At 47.4% G+C, this 26,372-nt stretch overlaps 1 protein-coding gene across 2 annotated transcripts; it reads left to right on the forward strand.

Moving 5' to 3' along the window:
• The first annotated feature begins 56 nt into the window (after positions 1–56).
• Positions 57–25,929, forward strand: ush1c (Usher syndrome 1C). Of its 2 annotated transcripts, XM_056599073.1 has the most exons (20): positions 57–712; positions 2,917–2,984; positions 4,319–4,462; positions 5,672–5,810; positions 7,027–7,135; positions 7,280–7,304; positions 7,405–7,462; positions 7,882–8,070; positions 9,397–9,456; positions 10,030–10,086; positions 11,354–11,496; positions 12,833–12,898; positions 13,668–13,810; positions 14,323–14,378; positions 20,987–21,028; positions 21,664–21,717; positions 22,270–22,369; positions 23,429–23,538; positions 23,735–23,790; positions 25,507–25,929. In XM_056599073.1, the coding sequence occupies exons 1-20, from the start codon at positions 677–679 to the stop codon at positions 25,517–25,519; spliced, it is 1,668 nt and encodes a 555-aa protein (XP_056455048.1). In that variant the 5' UTR covers positions 57–676; the 3' UTR covers positions 25,520–25,929. The 2 variants fall into 2 exon arrangements, 1 of the variants encoding a protein (XP_056455048.1); XR_008896537.1 differs by lacking the exons at positions 22,270–22,369; positions 25,507–25,929.
• The last annotated feature ends 443 nt before the right edge of the window (positions 25,930–26,372 follow it).

Raw genomic sequence — 26,372 nt, forward strand, 5'->3', positions numbered from 1 at the left:
CACGTTCACTCTGAGTTGTATTTATAGAGTAGGCGGCCTATGGTGATTATTGCTGAATTAAACGGTCTGAAAAAAACCAGACTGTACTTTCACTGTGACAATGATGGCACGCTTTTGCATTCCAAATCTGCTATATATATTTTTTTTTTATTGAACTCTTAGAGCTTTCTGGTACATTTAAATTAATATGGGAAATTTCTGAGAGGAAGAGACCAGATAGGTTCTCCTCGTCACTATCGCACCATCCTGTGACTGTCTGTTACTGCAGGTAGTCTATAGTCCGTGAAAGCTGAGAGAGGATCATGAATTGAAGCGTTATGTCGGTCTACCGTCACGTCATTTCCGGGCTCACCTGAGCTGCCCGAGCGAGAATAATAGGAACATGACAAAAACAACAACAACGACAACAAGTAGAATAATTATGGAATTTTGAAGAAACATTTTAATAATCAATTTCTAAAATATACAAGATAAAGGGGGGATATCCCTCCTTCAGAACTCCCCCTCTCTTGCCTCTCGCTGTAACTTAGAGGTCCGCCCTCTCTCTGGCCAATAACGGTAATATGGAGCATCCCGTCCCAAGCGTTCCGTCGTGAGACGGGAACGCCTGGGAACGAGGTATATTCGTCGAGCGGTGACCGATATCATATCAGACGACAACTCCCTTTTCTCAATTATGGAGCGTAAAGTTGCCCGAGAATTTAGACACAAGGTAAGAAAAAGATGACGAATGTTCACCACCTCTCAGATAGTTTACGTTACAAATAATAATATTTTTTATAACCTGTCAGAAAAGCTTTTGCGGTTAAGTAGCGTTGCTCAATGTGTTGACGAATTAGCCTATTACTTCAAAATTGAAATAAGCTGTATTTCCTAGGGTAATTGTATCGTCATCTATCGTTTAGTTAGGAATACATTCACGGGTTTATCTAAGTTATTGAAGTGGAGTTGGGTTGCTTGTATTTGTTTTGCGCTATGCGCGTCATCCAATGAGTAAGTTATAACCTTAAACGCTATAGGCTACAGTAGGCTATAATTAATGTTTCGCAAGATATAAATTATGATTATCGGCGGGTTTAGCTTATAATCAACGCTCAACCCTTCACCCATGTAAATAAGACTCCCAGTACAACGACTAATGAAAAAGATAGAAATACATCAATGTTGGAGCAAAAAAGTGGCACCAAGGCCCACACAACTTAATACAAAACAAGGTAGCCTAGTGTTAAGGCCCATGCGAGGTGAAGGAGGCTCTGCTGCATGAAAACCACAACACTGGACAGTAACATGATCTGTTGTATGTAGGCCTGTCGCCATCTGTGTACTGCACAGGGAGGCTCCCATGTCTAAGCAGCAGCCTGCTTCAGAAGGACATTAGGCATTTTATAATTGGGAATTCATCACGGACAGGAAAAGATGGGGCAATGAACGGGGTCAGTTGAGCTGAAGTGATTGCACTATTCCTAATTGACTTTGGCTGCCCTGGTTGGTGCAGCTCCAGCGGAACCAGGCATTGTGTGTTCCTGGGCAATCCGTTTTTCTAATAGTATTAGGTTAAATATGCGTGCTAGAATACATTGACATTCCTTACTCGTTATTCAACAAACTAACTTTTGTATTAATTGTTCATCCCTGGACTAACTTCTGACTTATAAATTAAATCCAAAGTAGACAAAAAAATATTGTTGCCATATGAAATATAAGAATGGTTTTGTCGTAGGACTGGTATCTGTTGCCTTGTCAGTTTATGGTGCCAAAGTCTGCGTCTCGTTGCTGGCCTGACCTTCAGACTCTTATGGCTCATCGGAAACATTTATGACATCCATAAAGCATAGGAGAAAAAACTAAAATTGCCTCCCTTTATTACCATCAAGAAGCAGGGCTGCTATGCTCTTGTGATACTTCCTTTTCCGAAGGCTGACTCGTTTCACTCCTCAATAGCCCTTCCTTTACACACCGTTGCAGTCATGCTACTCTCAAGTGTGCTGGAGCGTATCGGTTTAAGGTCCTTTTATCAGCTCCAAACCAAAACAAATGAATGTTCAGTGGCGGGTAGCCTACCTGGGAGATGTAAGGCGACACCAGTGACCATGCTAACACAGGCCAGCCACTGGTACGCCCCTGTTCCCCACTCCTTAGTCTGCTGGGCCGGCCCTGACCCCTCTTTAGGCTAATGAGCTCCATCACCGTAGCAGGACCAACTCACTCCACAACTGAGGGCAGTGCAGCATCACAGCGCCAAGACTTTTAATAACCGGCTGGGATATTTGGAAACGAGGCATATTCGATACGCAGCTTTGGACCGCTTTTACCTTTCACCCTTCCCTGACCTAAAGGAGACAAATGTGCTACATCATCGATTGGCCCAAACGCTTCCTTAAAATCATTTTGCAGCATTTCAGCCGAAATCAGGTTTGTTTGACTAGAGGTACAGGAGTGTGCACGCCGTACGCTTACACACACACAAACACACACACACACACACACACACACACACACACACACACACACACACACACACACACACACACACACACACACACACACACACACACACACACAGCCACACACACATACACACACACACACACACACACACACACACACACACACACACACACACACACACACACACACACACACACTCACACACACACCCATATGCACCCATATGCACACGCACTCACAAATACGCACAAACATTTACCCCCCACACACATTTAAGTGGTGTGTGTAGACACAGCAGAGGTTTGTGTTTAAGAAATATCTTCTCCGTTCTCTCTGCTGTCTGCTTATAGTTCTGCCTTTTTACAATGTATGAAATGACATCATGCGTGTATCAAGTGATTATTGTATTTGTGTGTGTGTGTGTGTGTGTGTGTTTGTCTGTGTGTGTGTGTGTGCTTGTGTGTGTAGGTAGAGCTGCTGATCGAGAATGAAGCAGAGAAGGACTACCTTTACGATGTCCTCCGGATGTATCACCAGTGAGTACCGTGTGTGTCTGTGTGTGTGTATGTGTGTATGTGTGTGTGTGCGTGTGCGTGTGGGTGTGCGCGTGCGTGTGTGTGTGCGAAACCCAGCATGGACGTTCACTGGCATCCCTACTCTCAAATTTCAATTTCAATAATTTCAATTTAATCACTTGCAGCAACAAATACGTTTTGTCATCAGTGTTAGGCCCTTTTTTTTTGTAACTAATTAAAAGCCATTAATTACCTTGTTCCAATGCAAAAAATAATGCATAAGGAAGTGTGTTGACTCACTTGAATGGGCCAAATTGATTCCTGCTGACGTGACAGTGAGCTGCCATTGATCTCAAAGGAGTAGTGTCTAGGGTGGGACACCTATGAACGCTGGGGTGACCACATTTTCCAGTTATCATTGTGGAAAGCCATTGCTCTGTGACTGTCTTGCTTAAGCCTCTGATCAGTTTCCACCGGCCTTTATCAGGCCTGGGCAGTTCTTCACAAAAGCCCTCTTTGCTTCTCCCCCAGGGGGACTGAAATGTCAGCTGTTAATTATTTAAACATCGGGCCAGGTGGTCAGATTTGATGCTGTAGCTGTACCTGCCATTTTACCTGGCGTGCACAAGAAGTCAGCCTATTGTATTGTCTTTTGTGCACATTCACGAACAGAATCAAATATTTATAATATTGGAAATGATATTGCCAGTCATGCCTTAATCATTATGATTTTCCTTGCTGGCATTACTGTATAAATAGCTAACTAGTGTTTCCCCCAGTGCTTTATAGTGAAGGCGGCCACCTTAACAACACACACCTGCCACCTTAACTGGCCTAAGCTGTCCCCCCCGAAAAAGAAATAGGCATAGGTGATGAAATGATAGGAATATGTATGACAGTAATGCCAACATGTCATCAGTAGCATTGCATTCAAACCAGTAGGAAAGCTTCAAACAATCCTGTTGCAAAGGACTGATGGGTCATCTTTATAGGCAATGTCAATCAGAAGTTGCTAGTTGGATTCCTGGCTCCGCCTGGCCGAACGATGCAGTGCTTCTGTGCAAGGCATCCAACCCTGGTTGCTGTCAAATGGCTAATCCATCAACAGTTGATGTTACGCACACCCAAGCTCTGGATCTGACAGGGAAATTAAAACCTTAAACCATCAAATCATGACTAAGCCGCTGAATCGCTATAGAATTGATGACGCTATTGTTCCTTCTAGAGTCTAGATGTTAGTTTGAGTTAGACTTCAGTGCACCGACATTAGACCTTTACAGCCTAGAGCTCCATTCTTGGTTATCGGGGGAAAAGAGGCCTCATGTAACAGGCGTCTACCTCCGGTAACCTCTCAGGTCGATGGATCTGCCCGTGCTGGTGGGGGACCTGAAGCTGGTGATCAACGAGCCAAAGCGCCTGCCCCTGTTCGACTCCATCCGGCCCCTCATCCCCCTCAAACACCAGGTCGAGTACGACATGCTGACGCCCAAGAAGTCCCGGTCAGTACCTTCACCGCCCCGCCTCAAAGGTTGTATCAGCGATGCTAGGCCGAAACATAAATGATCACATTCATCTGATCGTTCCTCACAATCCGCTAGCTGCTCGCCCCATAAGCAGACGGTCAAAAAATTGCTTCTCTAGGCAGCCTGCGCTCCGAGATCGTACCCAAAAACAAATGGTACTACCAACCACTCAAACCCAAAATAAATAGTATTCCAACCAATCACCGACCAGGGGTGGGTGTGGTGGGGTTTTGCGCTGCGTTCATGATAGTTTTTACTGGATGCACGAAACACGGAAGGGAGGGGCGAGCGGGCTCTGTTTGTTTGGGATCTCGCTTCAAACGCCGACAGAAGAGACGTCACCCAACATGGCTGATACGACCTTTAAGTCTGCAATTTTGCTTTACCACATGGGACATGATGCAATATATCTATCAATGTTAAACAATATAAAAACACACTTTTCGAATTTAAATTGGTGTCCTCATTTATAACCATTTTTTTCCCTGTGTCATTTATAATTATTATTTATAATAACACAATTTCCAGTGTAGTAATGTGAAATACGATACTGTTTGGTCGTCAGGTTCCCCATCCAGTACTGCAATATGATATTTCACAATATTGCAGCATATTGATAGCACAATTGATTGATGCATTGTTTACTCCCCAAAGGGATTTTGTTGAAACCTAACCTCCCTTTTTAGACAAATATTTTTATTGTCCTTTTTCAATTACAACACAAAAGACCCAACACAAAACAACCCAAGGCACATTAAATAATACAAAAAGGCACTTGAAGAGGTTTCAAATATGCAGATAATAGTGATGCATTCTGCTGGTTTGGTATCTGACTATTTTTCATCACGGCTTAAAAGGAAAAGAAAGGAGTGACGCTATGGAATAACATATACGTACACGTACAGATGAGCACAGATTGTATTGTACCCCTCATATACAATGCTCCAATATTATGTAATGTGTTCTTATTGAGAGAAGTAAAAACAAAACAGTAGATTAGAGAGCTGTAAAGAAATCATCCCCCTCCAGGAATTCAGTAAATGAGCCCCAAAGTTTTACAAAAGTGTTATACTTTCCCCTTAACAACAATTGTAAGTTTCTCTCGAGACGCCTAACGTGTGAACATCTGGATCCCATGCGCTGTGTCCCCCCCCCCTCAACATGTCTCTGCGTCACCGGGAGCAGGAAGCTGAAGGAGGTGCGTCTGAACCGGACTCATCCCGACGGCCTGGGACTGAGCGTCAGAGGAGGCCTGGAGTTCGGGAGCGGACTCTTCATATCCCAGATCGTCAAGGACGGCCAGGCCGGGAATGTGGGCCTTCAGGTCTGTAGTCCGCAGCAACCCGTCATGGAAAACCTCAGATGTTGTGTAATAAACATGGTTTTCTCTTAGTCAATCAATTTGTATTGATGTTAAGATGCCACATTTTACATATTGGAAAGTTAAATTTGACATATGATTGTAGCATATTAACCTTTTGGTGAAGTCAGGGACTACAGAAACCATTCAAATGATCTCCTAAGATGAACTTTTTCAATTAATGACTTGATTATAGCATGGACGTTGTCTCAGTTTAGTGCCATTAAGGAGGTTGTTGAAGCTGAAATGTGTTGTGGGGTAATAACTGGGAAACATTGAAAATACATAACAAGATATTGTTTGAGTGTATCGATATGCATTATTGGTTATTAAAATGTAATCTAAACCTACCTGAAGCTAGGGCTAAATAAACAATCCTGACAACAGTACAGTTTATACATAACGCCCCTGGTGAAAGAATGCTGCCCTATACATCAAATCATAATTTATATGATATAATATGGATAAAAAAACGTAATCTACCCCAACGGCCAAATACAATTTCCATTAGCAATGATAGTGAGATCTAGCTGTGGCCAGACTGACAACAATACCACTAATGTCCACTAGATGGGGCAAGTGATCTGTGACATAAACTAATGTTGGTGCTTCTGTGAGGCTTATACTACCTCTATAATGACTTTCAAGGTCAGACAAACTACTTACTAAGACTGTGAACTGCTAAACACCCCCTGATTATGCACTGATTAACTGTAATTATGCACTTTAATGTCTAGGACCACGACTGCTGACCTGATTTGCATTTGCACTTTGACTTTATCAACTTACTTACAAGGAACCAACTGCTGCGCTTGTACTCCATTAATACGCTGTTAAGCTTCTTTAAGTATCTTCTTTTAAGATGTATTTTTGTATCTTAGTATGTCTTTATTTATATTAATAGTTTATTTTAAGTTAAACAAATTCAGGGTTTTAGGTAGCACACTGAGACCTGAGTACTATTTCGTTTTTCATGTAAATGTTAAATGACAATTAAAGCATCCTTGATCCTCCTTGATCCTTGATCCTACCTGCCTTGACTAGGAAAGGTGTAACTGAAATATGTCATTAAGTTAGCATGGACTGTAGTAAGCTAGTAAGGTGTCTTGGCCGACTGTTTTGAGTGTACACATGAAAATATGTGTTTGAGTGACCGACTTCTATGTGTGTTCTGTGTTAGATCGGGGATGAGATCGTTCGCATCAACGGATACTCCATCTCTTCCTGTATCCACGAGGAGGTCATCAACCTGATTAAGACCAAGAAGACCGTGTCGCTCAAAGTCAGGCGTAGGTCACCAACTCCATGCCGTTGCCTCTTCCGTAGCCAAAAGCTATCAACTACCAATGTGCTCATTTAGTCGGTACGCAGCGGAACATTTCTTGAAATTCATTCAACTTAGTATCCTGACATGTTATTTTGTTTGTTTGCAGATGTGGGCATGATCCCGCTAAAGGGGTAATAAACATTTATCTCCATACGTAGCGTAAGAAAAATACGTATTTGACACAGCGGTAACCAGGAAACGTATATAACCTCTGTTTTCCCCACTGAGCAGGTCGTCAGCTGAGCCCCTTAAATGGCAGTTTGTGGACCAGTTTGTGTCTGAGTCAGGGGTGAGTCTGGGATCTCTGCCTGACACACATGTAATCATGTGTGTCAGAATCCTGAGCAGAAACGAGGGTGTTGTCAACATGATGCACGCAGAAGTATCGCTGATTTTAGAATTTACACTTTTGATGTTTTTTTACCCCTGTTTTTTCAGGTGCATTTTCAAATAATAATAAGAAGAAATGTATTAACTTAAACCGGTATTGACGATTATTTGGAGTAAAGCCTACATTATCATTATTATATTATATAATAATGATATTAGAATTACAATAATAATAATTATACATTGTGTTTTATATTATTAGTGTTACTATTATAGTTGTAATATGTTTTCTCTCTCTCTCTCTCTCTCTCTCTCTCTCTCTCTCTCTCTCTCTCTCTCTCTTCCCCCCCCCCCCCCCTCGGTGCCTCCATCCACCAGGAGAAGAAGACCAGTGTGGCTGGCCTGGCCTCTATGGGCGGGCGGGAGATCAAGGAGAAGAAGGTGTTCTTCAACCTGGTGGGGACCATCGGGATGGGCATCAGCATCTCCAGTGGGCCCACCCAGAAGCCTGGCATCTACATCAGCAACGTCAAGGCCGGCTCCGTCTCCGCCGAAGTGGGACTAGAGGTAACTGCTGGTGACCGACCGACATATCAGCTGGCCGATATTTGCGTTTTTTACGTGTATCTGCATCGGCCGATTTGTTTTGCTGATATTTTATTTTTTTATTTTATTTTTTTCCTGGCATGATTTACAGACAGTTCAATAAATGTTCCTTTTTTAAATTGAGACTTGTAACATTTGTTATCATCATTGTGTAATTTTTATGACGAAATTGAGGGAGCCAAAGCAGTATCGGCTCCAAATATCGGCTCAAGAAAATCTATATCAGTGTATCGGTCATCGGCTTGGGCAGATGAAAAGAAATCGGTATCGGTCCCTACTAGTAACCACATTATCTTTGAGCTGATTCTTATTCCTATCGATTACATCATGAAACAACGTCACCTTCTGTGAGGTTTTTCCACCTTGAAATTTAGTAACTACTATATTTAAGTATTGTTTATTTAGTAATTCAGAAAAACTCCTCTTAAAGATAAATTCCTTAAAGCATCGGTCTCGAGCCGTCCAGAGGCAGATTTAAGGGGGTGACAGCATCGCAGTAATCTGTCTCTGCTGGCTGAAACACAGCACAGCTCAGACCATGTTTATAGTCGTTCACACGCTGGAAGTCAGCTGTCAGGTTTTGACATAGTTTGGCCGGCGGGTCATCTTGAAGGATGCGGGGCTTACCCTTAATGGATTTTAAGACATTAATACGAGTCACTTCTCTGGGTAGCTGCTCTGGAGGGAACACTAATGTGCCGTTTGGCGCAGTGTGGTTCTCAGCTGTCTCTGAGCGGTCAGGGTCATTAATCAAAGCCATCAGCCTCAGTGAGGGGTCAGGTTATCAGGCCGGCCTCCCGCTTGCATTGGCTATGGTCAGAGATGGCACATTCCTGGTAATATGTGTATTATGTGCAAGCTTACCCGGCAATTTAGCTATTTTCTGATTCTGAAGCGTATAATTATATGTATTGAAGTGTTTAATGATATAAGTAAATTTTAGATTGAAAGGAAATGTATGTGAATAAACAAACATCTTATCCACTCAATGGCTATATGGGGTTTACGATGGCATCCAGTCAACACGGTTTGGCATTTACGATCTCGTCCATTAAACAGCTTTTGGTGTTTACGTTTTTATGCCTTCAACGGCGTTTGGTGTTTACGATGTCATCCAGTCAACGGCGATTGGTGTTTGAAAACGTATTGAATTAATAGGGTTTGGTGCTTTCAAACGTAATTATTCATCGGGGTTTGGCGTTTACGATCTTATCCATTCAAAGGGGTTTGGCGTTTACGAGCTGTAGAATATTGATGTGTGGTGTCTATCATCCCCTCTCCCTGTAGATGGGGGACCAGATTGTGGAGGTGAACAGTGTGGATTTCACAAATCTGGACCACAAAGAGGTGAGAGCTTTTCAACTAGTCGTGCCAACTAAAGCAATAATTAGGAAATAAATTAGGGGGCTTCAAAAATGAACCAGTGACTAAAAGTGTAGGTGAAGTAAATCTAGCATAGAACAAATATAAAGGAGGATTCAGATCATTTATCTGCAGAACTACCTTTATAAATATTTAGCTTGCATTAATTTCCAAGGTTGACGGTCAAATATTACGCTTAAGCCTGGCTGTACTCGACATCTCTGTGTGACACAGATAGCTGTTAAATCAATACTTCCTTCAATGGGAGGTAGAATTTCCAGAATTGAAAACCATTTGGTTTTCAAGTTTTTCAAAGCACCAGATGTAAATCCAGGTTAATGGAGGTAATGAGAGTAATAGCATCAATGAGTGTCACGGCTGCACCAGATGTAATGGATGTAATAGATGTAATGAGACGAAAGGATGTTACTGATGTATTGGTGTGGGTCTGCGTGTGTTACTGATGTATTGGTGTGTGTCTGCGTGTGTTACTGATGTATTGGTGTGTGTCTGCGTGTGTTACTGATGCATTGGTGTGTGTCTGCTGATGTTCTGCAGGCTGTGAAGGTCTTGAAGAGCAGCAGGAGTCTGACCATCACTGTCCTGACAGGGGCGGTAAGCTCCACGACCATCTGCTGATCACCCTGACACCCCACCTCATTACACTGATTATTATTCATACATTATTAAGAATGTTCTCTTACTCTGCTGAAATGTGGAGACTTCGCAGTAAACAATCCAAAACGGTTACCCTTACTATGGGGTGATTATTGGGTTGATTAATGGACAGAGCCACATTGTAGAGGGAGAAGATCAGCCAACAACGTCAGGCACATCGGATTGATATTCCCCCGGTGAACAGATGAATGTGGCTGAATCCTGGCTGTCTGTCTGAAAGGAACGTGAACCTTTTTCTCTACTGCCCACTGACATTTGTCTCGCCGGGGGGGGGGGGCTGATCGGCGTCTCTCCCAATTTTAATGTCGACAAGTTATTCTCTCAGTGAATCTGACCACGGACTTCCGGCTAATCGCTAATGATGCGTGACATGTGTGCAATGAGGAGTAAACAGCCCTAATGAACACGCCTGCATACAAATCAACCCTGCTAAGTCTTTTTTTATTACTGGGTGACAACCCTGTAATGCATACAGTTGAAGGGAAGCGTACAATAAGCCTGTGAAAGGTATCCATTTCATTGTTATTGCAGGGTCAGTATCTACCTGTCTCAGCAGTAATACAGAGTGGTACTACGTGGGTGAGGGAGAGATTATGGGATCTCTCTCTTTCTCTCTCTCTATTAAACTCGTTCCCGTCTACATCCCGTCTGCTTCCTGTCTACCATGAGTCTAGCCTGGCTCCCCCTCCTACGTACTGCCGCTCAATTTTCCTTCAGTACTACGTCTGGGTTTGTGGTATATTCACGGGTTTTATATAGACGTTGAGGTCGTGCGCTAGTTTGAGTGGGAGTCAAACGTTAGCGATTGGTTATGGCAGATCCTGAGTGGCACCGGGCCGATCCAATAGTTTTAAACTTCAACAGACACCCGCCTTCAAGTGAGTTAACGTTTGTCAATGGAGAGTGGCCAGACTCTCTCTGAGCAAATGGAATGAAGAACGAGAGTCTGGTAGGACCAGGCTAGTCTGGGTCTAGTCCTGATCTACTTCCTGCCTGATCCCTGCCTGCTGCCTGTGGTCTACTTCCTGTGGTCCACTTCCTGTGGTCCACTTCCTGTGGTCTACGTCCTGTGGTCTACTTCCTGTGGTCCACTTCCTTTCTAATCCCTGCCTGCTTCCTGTGGTCCGCTTCCTGTGGTCCACTTCCTGTGGTCCACTTCCTGTGGTCTAATCCCTGCCTGCTTCCTGCGGCCCACTTCCTGCAGGGGCGGGAGCTGTTCATGTCGGACGAGGAGCGTCTGGCGGCGGAGGCGCGCCGGGAGCTCGACCGCCAGGAGCTCATGCAGCAGAAGAGGGTTGCCATGGAGACCAACAAGATCGTCAAAGAGCAGCAGGAGAAGGAGCGACAGTGAGTCAACCGTTCCTCCCTGGTCGAGCGCCGTGGACTTGGTTTAGACCCGGCGCTGAGGCCCCGTCCACACGGGCGGGAGCGATATCTCCCCCTCCGTTCTCCTATGATGCGTTTCGGGAATATCTCCCTAAAGACCGTCGAGCCGTAGGAACGCTGTAGTACATATTCAGGGCCACTGTGTGGCGCTGGTTCTCCACAAAAAAAAGTGGAGCGCATTGAGTAGAAATACTTTTCAATGTACATTTAGTTATTCAATTTAACAAGGGGCTGTATTTAAAGCTACAAAATAATAAAATATATATATATATCCGGCGTCCTCACGAATCCGAACACGAAAACTCATAGTTCCGTTTTTTTCTTACCCACCTTGGGACCTGGTTTCAGAAAATAATGTTTTCGGGCACCTCTGGTCGGTCAGCTCAAATGCACAAGGGGTATGCGTTTACACCCCAAAATAGTATGGGCGGCATGTGGCTCAGGAGGTAGACCGGGTTGGTTCGTAACCGCAAGGTTGCTAGTTCGATCCCCGACAATATTGTAAACCGCTTTGGGTGGTCACTGGTTACAAAATTAAAAAAACGCTATTCATGCAGTTCATTTACCATTTACCATGAAAAATATCAAAAAGGAAAGGTAACTCAGTAAAGGGCTTTATTTGTTCACGACGATTCTGTTTCACTGGCCCATACATCCACATTCTGACCTGTGAAAAGCAAATCAGGGCTGTTGTCTGAGGGAAGACAGCAGTGCTCTCTTCTAGTGCTGTGGAAAGTCCCAGGCTGCAACCTCCACCCAGTTTATTGGGCTCCCTGGACGTCATCGGTCCTATCCGGAGATCTAATTTCCGGACTAATGACATCAATGGTTCAACTATTCTTGGAATCTTTCCCTGAACCTTGGCTAAGGTTCACTTCTCCCCAAATAGGATGTCAATGATTTCCGAATCTCAGCCTATTCACACAGGTGAAAGGGGAGGAAATAGCTTACAGTCGAAAATGTAATGAAAAAGTACACATAACTATAATAAAATATATAATATATAATGCAATATATATAGGTAATATCAAAGTATTGTATAAGAAAACGTCAACCTCTCCCATAGGGAATCACAGCATGTTTGGTTGCGTCTGCACATTGCATTTCTTAATAAATCATCTCTTAGTATCTATCGCTGGTTCATGGGTCTTGCTGCCCCCCATCCAACCTAAGCCCTCTTTGATATTCATGACCTATTCTGCAGATGCATGTGTTTTATGCAGGGCCATGACAGGTCAGTGAATCTAGTGCTCCTTGTGTCCATGTTAACTGGTGTCCTGGCTGTCCTATTAAACAGGAGGAAGATGGAGATTGCTCAGAAGGCTGCAGAGGAAGAGGAGCGCTATCAGAAGGAGATGGATAAGTGTGTACACCATTCATCTTGTGATTAATCGAGGCCTTGCTGATTAGCTTCGTAGATGCACGCATCGACAGGGCAAATATATTTGACGCAGAGCCGGGGGGAGTTTATAGAAAATGGGTTTTAATTTGATGTTCCTCAAGTTCAAGGACCCCCCCGCTGTCTTGTTTCAACTGCTCTCTCCATCCTTCCCTCCCTCTCCCTCTCACTCTCTCCCTCTCTCTCCCCCTCTCTCTCCCCCTCTCTCTTCTTCTCTCTCTCTCGCTCTCTCTCTCGCTCTCTCCCCCTCCCTCTCTCTCCCCCCCTCTCGCTCTCTCTCCCCCCCTCCTCCTCTCTCTCCCCCCCCTCCTCCTCTCTCTCCCTCTCCCTCCCTCTCTCTCTCTCTCTCTCTCTCTCTCTCTCTCTCTTTCTCTCTCTCTCTCTCTATCCCCCTCCCCCCCCCCCCCTCTCTCTCTCTCTGTCTCTGTCTCTGTCTCTCTCTCTCTCTCTCTCATCTCTCTCTCTCTCTCTCTCTCCTCTCTCTCTCTCTCTCTCTCTCTCTCTCCCCCTCCCCCCCCCCCCCCCTCTCTCTCTCTCTCTCTCTCTCTCTCTCTCTCTCCCCCTCCCCCTCCCCCTCCCCCTCTCCCTCTCTCTCTCTCTCTCTCTCTCTCTCTCTCTCTCTCTCTCTCTCCCCCTCCCTCTCCCCCTCCCCCTCCCTCTCTCTCTCTCTCTCTCTCTCTCCCCCCCTCCCCTCTCTCTCTCTATCCCCCCCTCCCTCTCTCATAACCTTCAGGATTGAGGCAGCAGAGAAGAAGCACACCCAGGACTGGGAGGAGGACTGGGGGGCCAAGGAGAGGTCCCAGAGCCCGAAGAAGGGCCGGAAGAGCCCCTCCCCCGACAGGAAGGGCTCTCCCTCCCCCAAGGCTAAGAGCTCACGTAAGAACCCCCCGCCGCGCCGCCACGCCCCGTCGCCCCCCGTCCGTCCGTCCGTCCGTCCGTCCGTCCGTCCGTCCGTCCGTCCGTCCGTCCGTCTCCCCGGGTGCTGCGTGGCGTGGTTGTGCGTTGCAGTTGTGTCCACTGCGTTCCTCTTCACTTTCCCCTGCATTCAGCAGCAGCAACAGTCAACTGTTAGGATTAACAACACAACAACGCACAGCGGAGGGTAGACATAAAGTACACGACACGCCGCGTCGTCAGAAACTAACGGTATAAAGGGATAGAAATCCACACACTTATCTTTCATATCACGCTGTTGTCGTTGTCAGTCCCTCTCTCATATAACGCACATCTGGACGGTGGTAAAGTCCTTTGAAGCGTCCCTAAATGCATAGTAGCATAGTGACCTATATCCTTTGTGTGACTTTGTTCTTTCCCCTCTGTCCTTTGCATGACCGTCTCTTTTCCTCCGTGGTGTGCGGTGCTCCTCCATGTCTGTGTTGACCTTGAAGCCGATGGAGAAGATGAAGATGAAGATGAAGAGGAGAAGGAGGAGGAGGAGGAAGAAGTGAGTCCAGAGCATAGGAACCACGGCCCTCCTTCCTCCATCGTCTTGGATGTTGATTTAAAGTGGTTCATCACAAACACACCTGCAGCCCCGAACCCGCCGGTCGGCCCGTAGACTACCTCCTGGTCTCGGTATCATTTTGCTGTTCAAGTGGTTTAGGTTTGATCAGTCTAGATGTCCTTTGACAACCTTAATGCACGGAAGGATTCCTGTGTTGGTACAGCCGCAGTGCTGCTCTTCATTTTATTATCAGTCCCTGTATGTTCCCATTAGCTGGGGAAAACACTGCTTGCTTGCATAGGCTCTGCAAACTCCCAAGATGTATGGCTGCCATCGTGTACTAGAGATCCTGTGGGATTGTGTCTGTGAACAAAAGGTTCTGTGTGGACATCATGGTTCTGCGCTGTCTTGTCCCCTAAACAGAGCTGTCACTGGTCTCTCTCAGGTTGGCCTGAAAGAGGAAACAGATCAAATCCTCCCAGTTGTTTAGCTCTTCCGCTGTGTGCTGCTTTGTGATGATGAATGCTTTGTCACCCGCTCCCACCGGGGACAAAACGCAGCGCTGCAGAACTGTGTCTGTATGGCAGTACGTCGTGTATGCATGAACACATCGCCATCGTTATAACAAATTCACCTTTTTCCCTTCTTCAGCGTTTGGCTGGTTTTACCGCTATGAGGGGAAGCTGCCCACGTTACGCAAGGTATTTTGCATTGTGTGTGCGGTGTGGTTTTGGGAAATAGTGGAGCTCGGGTCTTTACTCGGGACCTCATTCCTTTTGCTGTGGTTCATAGATCGTAACTCACGTCCAACGAAAGCGATAGCTGGTTTGTGGGACGTGATATGTCGGGGAGGGGGGGTGGAGTGAGCTGCATGTTCCGGTGTGTGCCGTGCTTGGAGGGAGGCTTGTCTCGGGGTTTGACATGATAACTGCCCGACCCCCCCCCCCCCCCCCCACGACGGCGCCTCCAGAAAGGAGAGAAGAAGAAGAAAAAGAAGAAGACGTCCAACGCAGACACCCTGCAGGAGCACAGGATGAACAAGAAGGAGATGGAGTTTGAGCTGAAGCTGGCCAAGGAGAAGGAAGGGATGCAGGAACGAGAGAAGCAGCTGAAGATAAACAGGCTGGTTCAAGAGGTAGAGAGAGAGAGAGAGAGAGAGAGAGAGAGAGAGAGAGAGAGAGAGAGAGAGAGAGAGAGAGAGAGAGAGAGAGAGAGAGAGAGAGAGAGAGAGAGAGAGAGAGAGAGAGAGAGAGAGAGAGAGAGAGAGAGAGAGAGAGAGAGAGAGAGAGAGAGCATTGAAATCTGTTATTTCGTTTTTGATTGGTTGTCAAATTGTCGTTAACCATGGTAACCTTTTGACGGTGTATCGCCGTGGCGATCTCTGAGCCATGCTTGTCATTTTTTTCCTTCGCATAAATCCGTCGTGGCTTTGAATCGACCTTTGAAAGAAGATGAGTTATGTCAGTTATGACAGCTTTTCAAGACGATCGAAGTGTTGAGCGAGCGAGGTCTGACGGTGTGTTTGTTGAGCGAGTGCCTCCCAGGGATGTGATTGGCTGACGGTCCCTGGCTGCTGCTGCCGCTGGGTGGCAGGTTTCAGAGACGGAGCGGGAGGACCTGGAGGAGTCGGCCAAGGTCCAGCACTGGGTGGAACGCCTCTGTCAGACCAGGCTGGAGCAGATCTCCTGTGTGGAGAACGAGTCCCCTGAGGTAGAGAGGTAGAGAGAGAGAGAGAGAGAGAGAGAGAGAGAGAGAGAGAGAGAGAGAGACGGAGAGAGAGAGAGACGGAGAGAGAGAGAGAGAGAGAGAGAGAGAGACGGGGAGAGAGAGAGAGAGAGAGAGAGAGAGAGAGAGAGAGAGAGAGAGAGAGAGGGACGGACGGACGGACGGACAGAGAGAGAGAGAGAGAGAGAGAGAGAGAGAGAGAGAGAGAGAGAGAGAGAGAGAGAGAGAGAGAGAGAGAGAGAGAGAGAGAGAGAGATGTCTATACAGTGGGGGTCTGGTAGTGGTTATAACGGGGGTGTCGGTTTGTCAGATGTCCCCCCCCCGCTCGCCGCCCCCCGACCCCAGGGTGCGGCGCTTCCCCGGGGGGCTCCAGCTGGCCACCACCGACCTGGACGACATCAACCTGGACGAGGTGGACCCCAGCCTGAGGGGGCCCCTGAAGAGGCTGGCCCCCACCCAGCCCGGGAGCACCCTGCCCCCCCCGCCCCTGCCCCTGCCCCCCCCGTCCACCCAGCTCCACCCCACCGCCCACGGCGGCCTCTACTCGCCCCCCCCGCCCGCCTTCACCCCCCAGCGCCCCGCCCCCTCCCCCCCCCCGCCCTCCTCCACCCTGCCCTCCAGGGGCCGCCGGGGCGGGGGGCCCGGGCGGGGCCCGCGGGGGCCCGGTGCGCCCCACCCAGCGGGCCCTGACCCCCGTCCGCTACATGCCCCCCCCCTCTCAGTCCTCCTGGCCCCCCTCCTCCCCGCAGCCCGCTCCCCGGCCGTCCCCCACCCCCCCCCCACCTCCTCCCCCGCCCCCACCTCCTCCTCCCCCTCCTCCCCCCCCGCCTCCCCCTCCTCCCCAGCAGCGCCCGCGGTCCGGGGACAGGAGGGGGGCCGGGGAGGCCTACCCGCCCCCCCGCGCCCCGCAGGGCCGGTACCCGCCCCCCCCCCACGGCCCCGCCGAGTACCGCAGCGAGTGGGAGACCGGGGGCTACATGCCCCGAGGGGGGCTCTACTCGGAGAGCGAGACGTCCTATCCCCCCAGTCCCAAGGTCGGAGCGCCCCCCACCCACCCTCCCCCCCTCCTCCCCCCTCCTCCCCCCTCCTGTCCCCTCCTCCCCTCCTGTCCCCCCCACCCACCCTCCTCCTCCCCCCCACCCACCCTCCTCCCCCCCTCCTCCCCCCTCCTCCCCCCTCCTCCCCCCTCTCCTGTCCCTCCCGTCCCCTCCTCCCCTCCTCCCCCCCCTCCTGTCCCCTCCTCCCCCCTCTCCTGTCCCTCCCGTCCCCTCCTCCCCCCTCTCCTGTCCCTCCCGTCCCCTCCTCCCCTCCTCCCCCCTCTCCTGTCCCTCCCGTCCCCCTCCTCCCCCCCACCCACCCTCCTCCCCCCTCTCCTGTCCCTCCCGTCCCCTCCTCCCCCCCACCCACCCTCCTCCCCCCTCTCCTGTCCCTCCCGTCCCCTCCTCCCCCCCTCCTGTCCCCCCCACCCACCCTCCTCCTCCCCCCCACCCACCCTCCGCCCCCCCTCCTGTCCCTCCTCCCCCCCCTCCCGTCCCCTCCTCCCCCCCCTCCCGTCCCCTCCTCCCCCCCCTCCCGTCCCCTCCTCCCCACCCTCCTGTCCCCTCCTCCCCCCCCTCCTGTCCCCTCCTCCCCACCCTCCTGTCCCCTCCTCCCCCCTCCCCCCTCTCCTGTCCCCTCCTCCCCTCCTCCCCCCTCTCCTGTCCCCTCCTCCCCCCTCTCCTGTCCCCTCCTCCCCCCTCCCCCCCCCCCTCCTCCCCCCCCCTCCTCCCCTCCTCCCCCCTCTCCTGTCCCCTCCTCCCCCCTCTCCTTTCCCTCCCGTCCCCTCCTCCCCTCCTCCCCCCTCTCCTGTCCCCTCTTCCCCCCCTCCCGTCCCCTGCATGAGGACCTCAGTCCTGCTGCTGGACCTGGGGGTGACCCTTTGCGGTGGAGTGTTGTCGTGGCGTGCTCTCGTCGGTCTTGTCTCCGCGGTGGTCCTCATTGATACGTCTCCATTGAACCAATGAGGAGCGTCGCCTTGCTCTGATCCTCGAGGTTATCTTCCATCAAACCATTTGTTGGCGTAGTGTTTGAGGAACAGTGGTATTAACGTACTGTTGCATTCAAATGATCTTGTAGCGGCGGCGGTAGGATGGCCTCAGGGACTTGGCGCCCGTGTGTGTGCATGCTCTCTTGACATAAATGATGTCGCTCATTTTCTACATGAAGGGGATGAAACCCGCTGGTTCATCGATGGCCTTTAGCAGAGCGTGTGCATCCCAGCGTGAAGCATGTGCCCTGCGGGGAACGAGATGAACGACATGTGTGCAACTAAGCATGTTTGCATGTGGCCTGTGCTGTGCATTTAATTTTGTGCATGTAGTTAAAAGAAACGATACATCAGCAATATGCATGGGTTTTGCCTTTGTAATATATCAGGCCATTGTCGTGTGCTATTTAAACGGTTAATCCTCTCATGCTTTATTAACACTGAAAGGTGGGTTTCATTTCTCTGGGGTTCAGGTTATGAGAAACACATCCCATGCGAGTCAGTTTTCCACCTCGAGCATTCCCTTGGTAAGTGCGTGTGTGATACCTGAGCACCACCTCAGCCTGCTGCCAGTGTGGTGGGCCGAACACATCGGAACAGACCAGACTCCATGTTATATAGGGCAGCAGCATGTGTGGTGACCAAGCTGTTGAACGGATGACTTAGATTGTACTCGAACATCTCTTGCACGGCGTCAACCGGGATCAACAGAAGCTAGCACCCAGCCCGCCCAATCAGAGGCGTGCGACGGGCCACGTCATGTCCAAGCCCGTCATGCTGCCCCAGACCCGCACGCAGACCCGCCCCGACCCACCACAGCTGCACGCCCTGCGGTCCGACGGCCTGGTGAGTGTGTCCGTGGAACGGTCTGACCCCCGGTGGTCTACATTGGTTCTGCCTCGTTCCTATTGGGAGGTGGACCGTTCTTATTCAGCACCAAAGTCCTGCACTCGGACTTCCTGTCGGAGGATTTGTTTTTTCCATCCCTGAAACGATCGCTTCCTTTTTCGCTCTTTATTCTCCTTCTGCTTCATCTGTGGTTATTGGATCACGCCAGAAGGCTCGCTTATTGACCATCAAATCATACTGAGATGACAAATAACGACAGATGATTACGTTTCGTTTTTTATTATTATTATAATTGACATGACTTTATTAGTCATTTAGCTTGGACTCATCCAAAGCAACTTACAGAAAGGCTTTTAAAAGCATACAATCAAAGACCACTCATAGCGTTCGATTAAAATAGGAGTATTTATTAGAGGGCAAATAACATCTGACCTATTTAATAATAAATAGGGTCAGTTTTAAAGATGGAGAGGGATTCTGCTGATGGACATGCTACATGTCAGCTCAATCTGAATTAAATGGTAAAATACTGACCGTAATAATGGGGAATGAACTGTGTGTGATGAGTTGACTGGACGGATCCCGTCTAAACGGCCATTACATCAGACCATCGGTTGAACCTTTATCGCCCTTCCTCATCATGGTCGTCCGCAGCGTGACCCATAACCTAACCCCACTGTGTATTAACGTCCACCGATGTGCTTCTGTGTTGTAGCCTCCAGAGATGCTCAAACGAATGGTTCCCTACAACTCGTCTTTCAAATCGAACACCAGAAGACAAGTAATCCATACGCATTAGCCCCTGTGTTCCACTTGCCCTGAACCACCCACTCTGAGCGTGCTCTCTCCTGCCCCCGCTGAACCACCCACCCTGAGCGTGCTCTCTCCTGCCCCCGCTGAATCACCGCCCCGCTGGTTCTGGATGTTTTGGTGGACTTTCTTATTGGGAGCAGTGGTGCAGATAATAGCCTTCCATCGCCAGACCAATTCGCAGCTGTGTTTCAGGCCGGGACGTCTCAGTCGATTTTAGACATCCTAGGGGGGCCCACCGAAAATTCTCCTGGATGCTATTGCATAGACCAACCAGCAGCCAGAGCAACGAAACAGGCACACGTCAGTGGCTGCCATTTTGGTTGTTTATGAAAATGCAGCACTCAAATAGGGCGTTACGCACATTCATTGCATTAAACCCGCCTCATATTAACTGAATGGTAGGATCATCAAGCCAGAGCAAATAAAACATGGGCATGCAGATTGGTTGTGTGACCTGGAGCTAAAGCTATAAGCTTTAATTGCTCAGGGTTATTAATTCATTTTGAACTGCTGGCGGTCCGTTTACATAGCGGTCTGTTAATGCAGTTAATTGAAACTAGACGGTTGATGGTAAAATCCTTGACGGTGTTTGGACGGGCTTACTACAGGCCTGCTACAGCACGGGCATTCATTATTTCTTTTTGGCAGATCTTTTGATTTATTGAGCACTGTCAAATGTTGAGAATTACAGAAAAAAAATATGACAAAATGCTTTTACAATAATTGGCCCACCCTATCTTTGAATTACGTTAATCATGAGTCCGCCCAAGTCTGTATTAGTTTAGAGTTCTCTCTGGGCTGTCTGGTGGATGACTGATCGCTGGAGCGTGAGCAGGTTGTTTGTCATTTACGTTCAATCGGAGGACATAAGTATGACTCACTGCGCCCCGACGCAACTCTGGAGACAAATTGGGCTGTGAGGCTTTGGCAAGACGCGCGGGGGTCAGGCATTAATCCTCACCGCGTGAGCGTGTGTGTGTGTGTGTGTCCGTACCTTCCCTCTATGTTGTTCTATGGTCGATAATCTTCCAGAACGGTTGTCAAAGGTCTTCTAGCTGTTCAACATCTACCACCTCTGAACTGATACTGATACCTGGCCCATTCATTTGTGTGACATCTTTTCATTTTGTGCTGTTGAAAATGTTTTTGATGTGTCGCTTTACTATTTGAATGTCTAACTTCTGTGTTCCTTTAGGGTTTTCAGAAATACGAAGATGAGTTCGATCCATACTCGATGGTAAAGTGCTCTTTATCTTGTCACTATAAGATGATTGTGTAGGAGCGGATTCATTTTTATAAATCAGTGGTGGACCAGTACCACTAGACCAGTACCAGAAGACCAGTACCACCTCACCTCTTTACTTTCCCTTGACCTCCACACATTCACCATCACGTACATTGTTGACCAAATTCACAAATGTAATTCAAAGCCTTCAGAGATGGTATTCGCCAGCTAATGCTCGTAAAATTTTCCATGCCATTATTCCTATTATTCTTATTGGGGACTTTTGTCTTTATATTACTCTTTAATATCAATTTGAAATGTCAAATATATTTATTTGTTGGGATTATGGTTCTTTTAGAGTGGAATCATCTGAATTAAATGCTTAATATAATCAAGATTTAATTATCAATTTAATTCAATCCATATATTTAAATGAACCGATACAACAGAACTAAGTAAATAATAGAGTATAAGACATCTGGTTTATTAATGCCGATTGATTGGCTGAATTGAGACCAAACACACGTGGCTCACCATGTGTATTGATTTTGATAAACAGCGGTTGTACCATTTTGTACAATTGAACAAACACAGAGTTGGTTGAATTTGTACAAATCTAACATCCTGTTGCTGTTCTTTCTGGATAGTTCTCTTCAGAGCAGATCGATGGTCGAGACGTCAGACTGCTCAGGATCAAGAAGGTAGAACCCAGCTGCTCTATTCACCACGCAGCATCCACGACAAAGTGTTCACTAACCGGCATTCACCATACTATGTACACCACGCAGCATCCACGACAAAGTGTTCACTACACGGCATTCACCATACTAAGTACACCACGCAGCATCCACGACAAAGTGTTCACTAACCGGCATTCACCATACTATGTACACCACGCAGTATCCACGACAAAGTGTTCACGAAATAGTTTTCACAATACTGTATACATCATGCAATATCCTCAACATAATGTTCACTACTCGGTATTCACCATTAAGGATGCACCATGCAATATCTCCAACATAGCGTTCACTAAACAGTATCACCCTTATATGTAAACCATCAACCATACAACATCACAATCTTCCCCTCTACACGACCCAATAATCACCTGACAATAACCCAATAATCACCTGACAATAGCACAACAGTCACCTGACAATAGCACAACAGTCACCTGACAGTGACAGGATGTTCACGATGAGCTGAGGGTGGGGCTCTGGTTGATGGTGTTTCTGCGTCGGGCCCCTCAGGTGGGGAACCTGGACATAGCGCTGGAGGGTGGGGTGGACTCCCCTCTGGGGAAGCTGGCGGTGTCAGCCGTGTACGAGGGGGGCTCTGCGGACAAACACGGTCAGTGCACTCTCCTCCGCAGCCCAAAGCGCCCCATCTTGTGTCAGGACGGGTCAGAATGTTTTAGAATGTTCCTGTCTGGACGACAGCCCTGAGTCCTGTTCAGAGCAGGCAGAGAGGCAGGCGTGCTGCGTTCAAGCTCTGCCTGCTTTGCTCTGTCACAGCAACAGGATTGTACATATCAATTAAATGTTCCTTTGCCGAGGCAGTAAGTATGATATATATTAAACTACATGTAGGCAGGAAGTAGCGTTTATACATCTAAACATATATCTTCTACTTCTTTCCTCTGCAAAGAAAAATGTGACTCTTTCTATGGCTGTTGAAAAACAACGTTTTTTCGCTTTATTCTAACAACCAATACAAATTTGTTTGTTTGCGTGTATTTGTGTAATAATTAGGTCTTCATTTATATTTGCGAGCAATATATGTGTAAGACTGCAAAATGTTTTATGTAAAAATATTGTTTGAAAGCAATTACTAAAGCAATATTAATTGTTGTTCCAGGGAATATGTTTCTTAATAATATACCCAGTCATTGTGCTATTTGTGCAGGGTATTTGATTAATAGGGTGTATGAACACTGTTGTTTTTTTGACCATGTTCTTTCCCATTACAAAAACGTTTTGGCCCTCTGTTTATTGATATGCAGTAAGAATAATGAGTGTTTTGTAGAGAGACAGTATTTGTGTCTCTACAGCTGTAGTTATGCGTTCTGCTTGAATACACAGCTAGATTGTAAACATGTAGATGTAAAAGTGATTAATAAGGACTAAAACACTATTCGTTTTACCATTCTGTCGAAAGACAACAAAATATTACCATTTCTGAATCTAGACGCTTCTTTTCTTTACTTAATCATGGAAGATGAATCTGGATTCATTAATCACAAGGAATTAATGGTTTTTGCTGTGACTTGATCCCTTGGGTCCCGAACCTTTGATTTAAAGCATCAAAAAGAGATAGACAAAAGCAACGGTGGGCACTGAGTGAGGTGTGTGTGTGTGCGTGTGTGTGTGTGTGTGTGTGTGTGCGTGTGCGTGTGTGCGTGTGTTCCAGGTGGCATCGTGCCAGGTGACGAGGTCATGGCGGTGAACGGGAAGATCCTGATCGACGCCACGCTAACAGAGGGTCAGAACTCCCTGGCCAGAGCCTGGAACAGTGGCGGGGTGAGCTGGCTCCTCAGGCCCTTGATCTCACATCGTAGACCCCGCTTAGTCCTCTACAGAAGACACACCCTCACTGCTTGATAGTTGTCGATTTTCTGGGGATTCTTGTTGGATCGCTAAAGAATATCACTGAAGATAGAAAGAAACCTTAACATAGTAGTGCATTCATAACTGTCTATTGTTCTTTATTCTTCAGGATTGGATTGACCTGGTGATCACAGTCTCCCCTCCAAAAGATTATGAAGATGAAGTGTAAGTTTGTTTCTCCTCAACCGGTGTTCAACGGATCATATACGACGATGCCTCACAAACTGTTCAGCAAACCAGAGATGTGTAATTCATTGTTTCCGTGTGTAACATGTGAACTAGTTTGTGATAATGTAGTGCACAACGATGACTGTGTGTGAATGTTTGTGTTTGTTTACAATTGTGTGTGTGTTTGTGTGTGTGTGTGTGTGGGGAGGGGGGGTTCACGATTGTGTGCGAGTGTGTGTGTGTGTGTATGTGTGTGTGTGAGAGATTGTGTTTGCGCCCACCTGATTGTGTGTGTGTGTGTTTAGCTCTAGAGCAGCATCAGTCAGTCCCTCTGTGAACAGAAAGGTGTTTGAAGGCAGTGCACCAGTGTACAGACAAGGCTACCTCCTCCAGCTTTAAATCTCCCAGCCACCCTGTTCACCGTCGCCTTGGTAACCCTGTCAAACAGAAGCTCCACTCCCTTGCACCCCTGGGTGGGAGGGGGTGATGTGTGTTTGGTGCTGGGGAGTGCGCCCCCCCCCCCCCCCCTCCCCAACCTGCTTGTCTTCTAAAACACATGTGACAGTCTCCCTGTCAATCAGAGAGAACAAACCTGATCTCTTTACCAAATGAGTTTGAAGGTCAAATTAATGTGGAATAATTTACCAGTTTTGGAACTAATTGTGAAATTGTTGAGTACTATATACAAACATACATGTTGATGACACAAGTCACTAATACTATATACAAACATGCATGTGGCAGACACTAGGTACTACATTAATACTATATACAAACATACATGTTGATGACACAAGTCACTAATACTATATACAAACATACATGTGGCTGACTAGGCACTGCATTAAAACTACACCAACGCAGATGTGGCTGACACTAGGTACTACATTAAAACTATACACCAACGCAGATGTGGCTGACACTAGGTACTACATTAAAACTATACACCAACGCAGATGTGGCTTACACTAGGCACTACATTAAAACTACACACCAACGCAGATGTGGCTGACACTAGGTACTACATTAAAACTACACCAACGCAGATGTGGCTGACACTAGGTACTACATTAAAACTACACCAACGCAGATGTGGCTGACACTAGGCACTGCATTAAAACATCAACACACGTGTTGCAGCGCTGGCCCTGACTGTAAAGGTCAGGGCGGTTCCCCAGCGTAGAGCCGCCCCCCTCCTGCCAGCCTTCAGCCGCAGTTCTGATGGATGTTGCTCCCACAGGGACTGTTACATGTCGTGTTGTTAAGATCCAGAGCATTGACCGCGGCTGAGCTCCACTTAACTCCACTTAACGCCACCTTCCCCACTGGCGCAGCACAGTGTGCGACGGCTGCTCTCAGGGTCTGTGGGACTCCCAGGAAACCTTCATCAATTAATTAACAGCAGGCAAACCGCTGCTTACCATTAGCTCGTTGCGCATTCCGTCCATTGCTCGGAGGGGCTTAACACTCGGCTCTAAACACTAATGCCGGGGGTCCAGCGCAGACCCTGGGTGCCTGAATCTGCATGATGTGTTGGTCTGGCGTGTGACACTGTGCAGGGAACAACAGCGAGCACGACTCTCTGAGCTTTTGTTCTCATGCATATTTTGACTTGATGAACAAAATGCATAGGCTGTGACACGTTGATGTTGTAGAAGCTGACCACATTGGTATCCTGTTTTGATTTAATTATTTTGTCACTGTTTCTTCCAGAACATTCTTCTAATCACTCCATCGCCAGTCAGCCAAACAAAACAAGCATCTCTTCACTTCCTGGGAGTACTTTATATTGTCACCTCAGACTTGAACAACACTACAACGAATATTAATAAAACATGGAATGTGTGCAGATTTTTTTGTACATCTTGAGATCAATTAGTTGATTGTTATTTGTGGATTTTAATTTATAACTGACGTACTTGAATAATGAAGAGGGTTTATAGGCTATTGTAAGCCACGCCTTCTCCTAATTGAAGGCTAAACAGTCGAATCTTGACCGGAAGTCCTGGAGCTTTTCAAAAGCACAGCAAAAGCAATAAGTAGTCACAGGAACTGACCCGGTATCCAATAGCCTACTGTTCTTTTTCTCAACTCTGTGCATTTTATTCTGTCTACTAAAATAAACAAAGATGCCATTATCAGCCTACAGTGTGCACTGATTTCCTTGCAGTTCCGTTGTGTGCGGTCTAGTCCCACAAATCAGACTTTGCATCAATACTTTGACTCTGATGATGACAGTTTACATTTAGTTTAGACCAATCATGTTAATGGAGGAGACCGGGATCTGTAAGCGCGGGGAACACAAACTCGCAGCAGCAGTAAACTAAAGTGTGAACAAAACAAAAGAATGTCGGTAAACGTGTAGACTCGTCAATATGGAAATACACTCATTCCAATCCCATTTTGAAGAGGCGTGTTTTTAGGTAGAGTCAGTCTTCTGCTCGAGCCAGGAAACAAGGCGTAACTTTGCCCGTTTGCATTCCTGGTTTTCGGACAGAGCAACGCTGCTGGATGCGACATCACGTTCCGTCTAAAACACTGTCATCATATATGTCCATAGGGGGCACCAGTGTCCCGTT

Source organism: Gadus chalcogrammus, chromosome 9, assembly GCF_026213295.1.
Source record: "Gadus chalcogrammus isolate NIFS_2021 chromosome 9, NIFS_Gcha_1.0, whole genome shotgun sequence".
Lineage (NCBI taxonomy): Eukaryota > Metazoa > Chordata > Actinopteri > Gadiformes > Gadidae > Gadus > Gadus chalcogrammus.

Excerpts from the sequence above, each read along its gene's own strand:
- ush1c (XM_056599073.1), top strand. The coding sequence starts at position 677 with ATGGAGCGTAAAGTTGCCCGAGAATTTAGACACAAG. Across the intron at positions 5,811-7,026 it reads CCGGGAATGTGGGCCTTCAG|ATCGGGGATGAGATCGTTCG; the intron begins GTCTGTAGTCCG and ends GTTCTGTGTTAG. Across the intron at positions 9,457-10,029 it reads CAAATCTGGACCACAAAGAG|GCTGTGAAGGTCTTGAAGAG; the intron begins GTGAGAGCTTTT and ends GATGTTCTGCAG.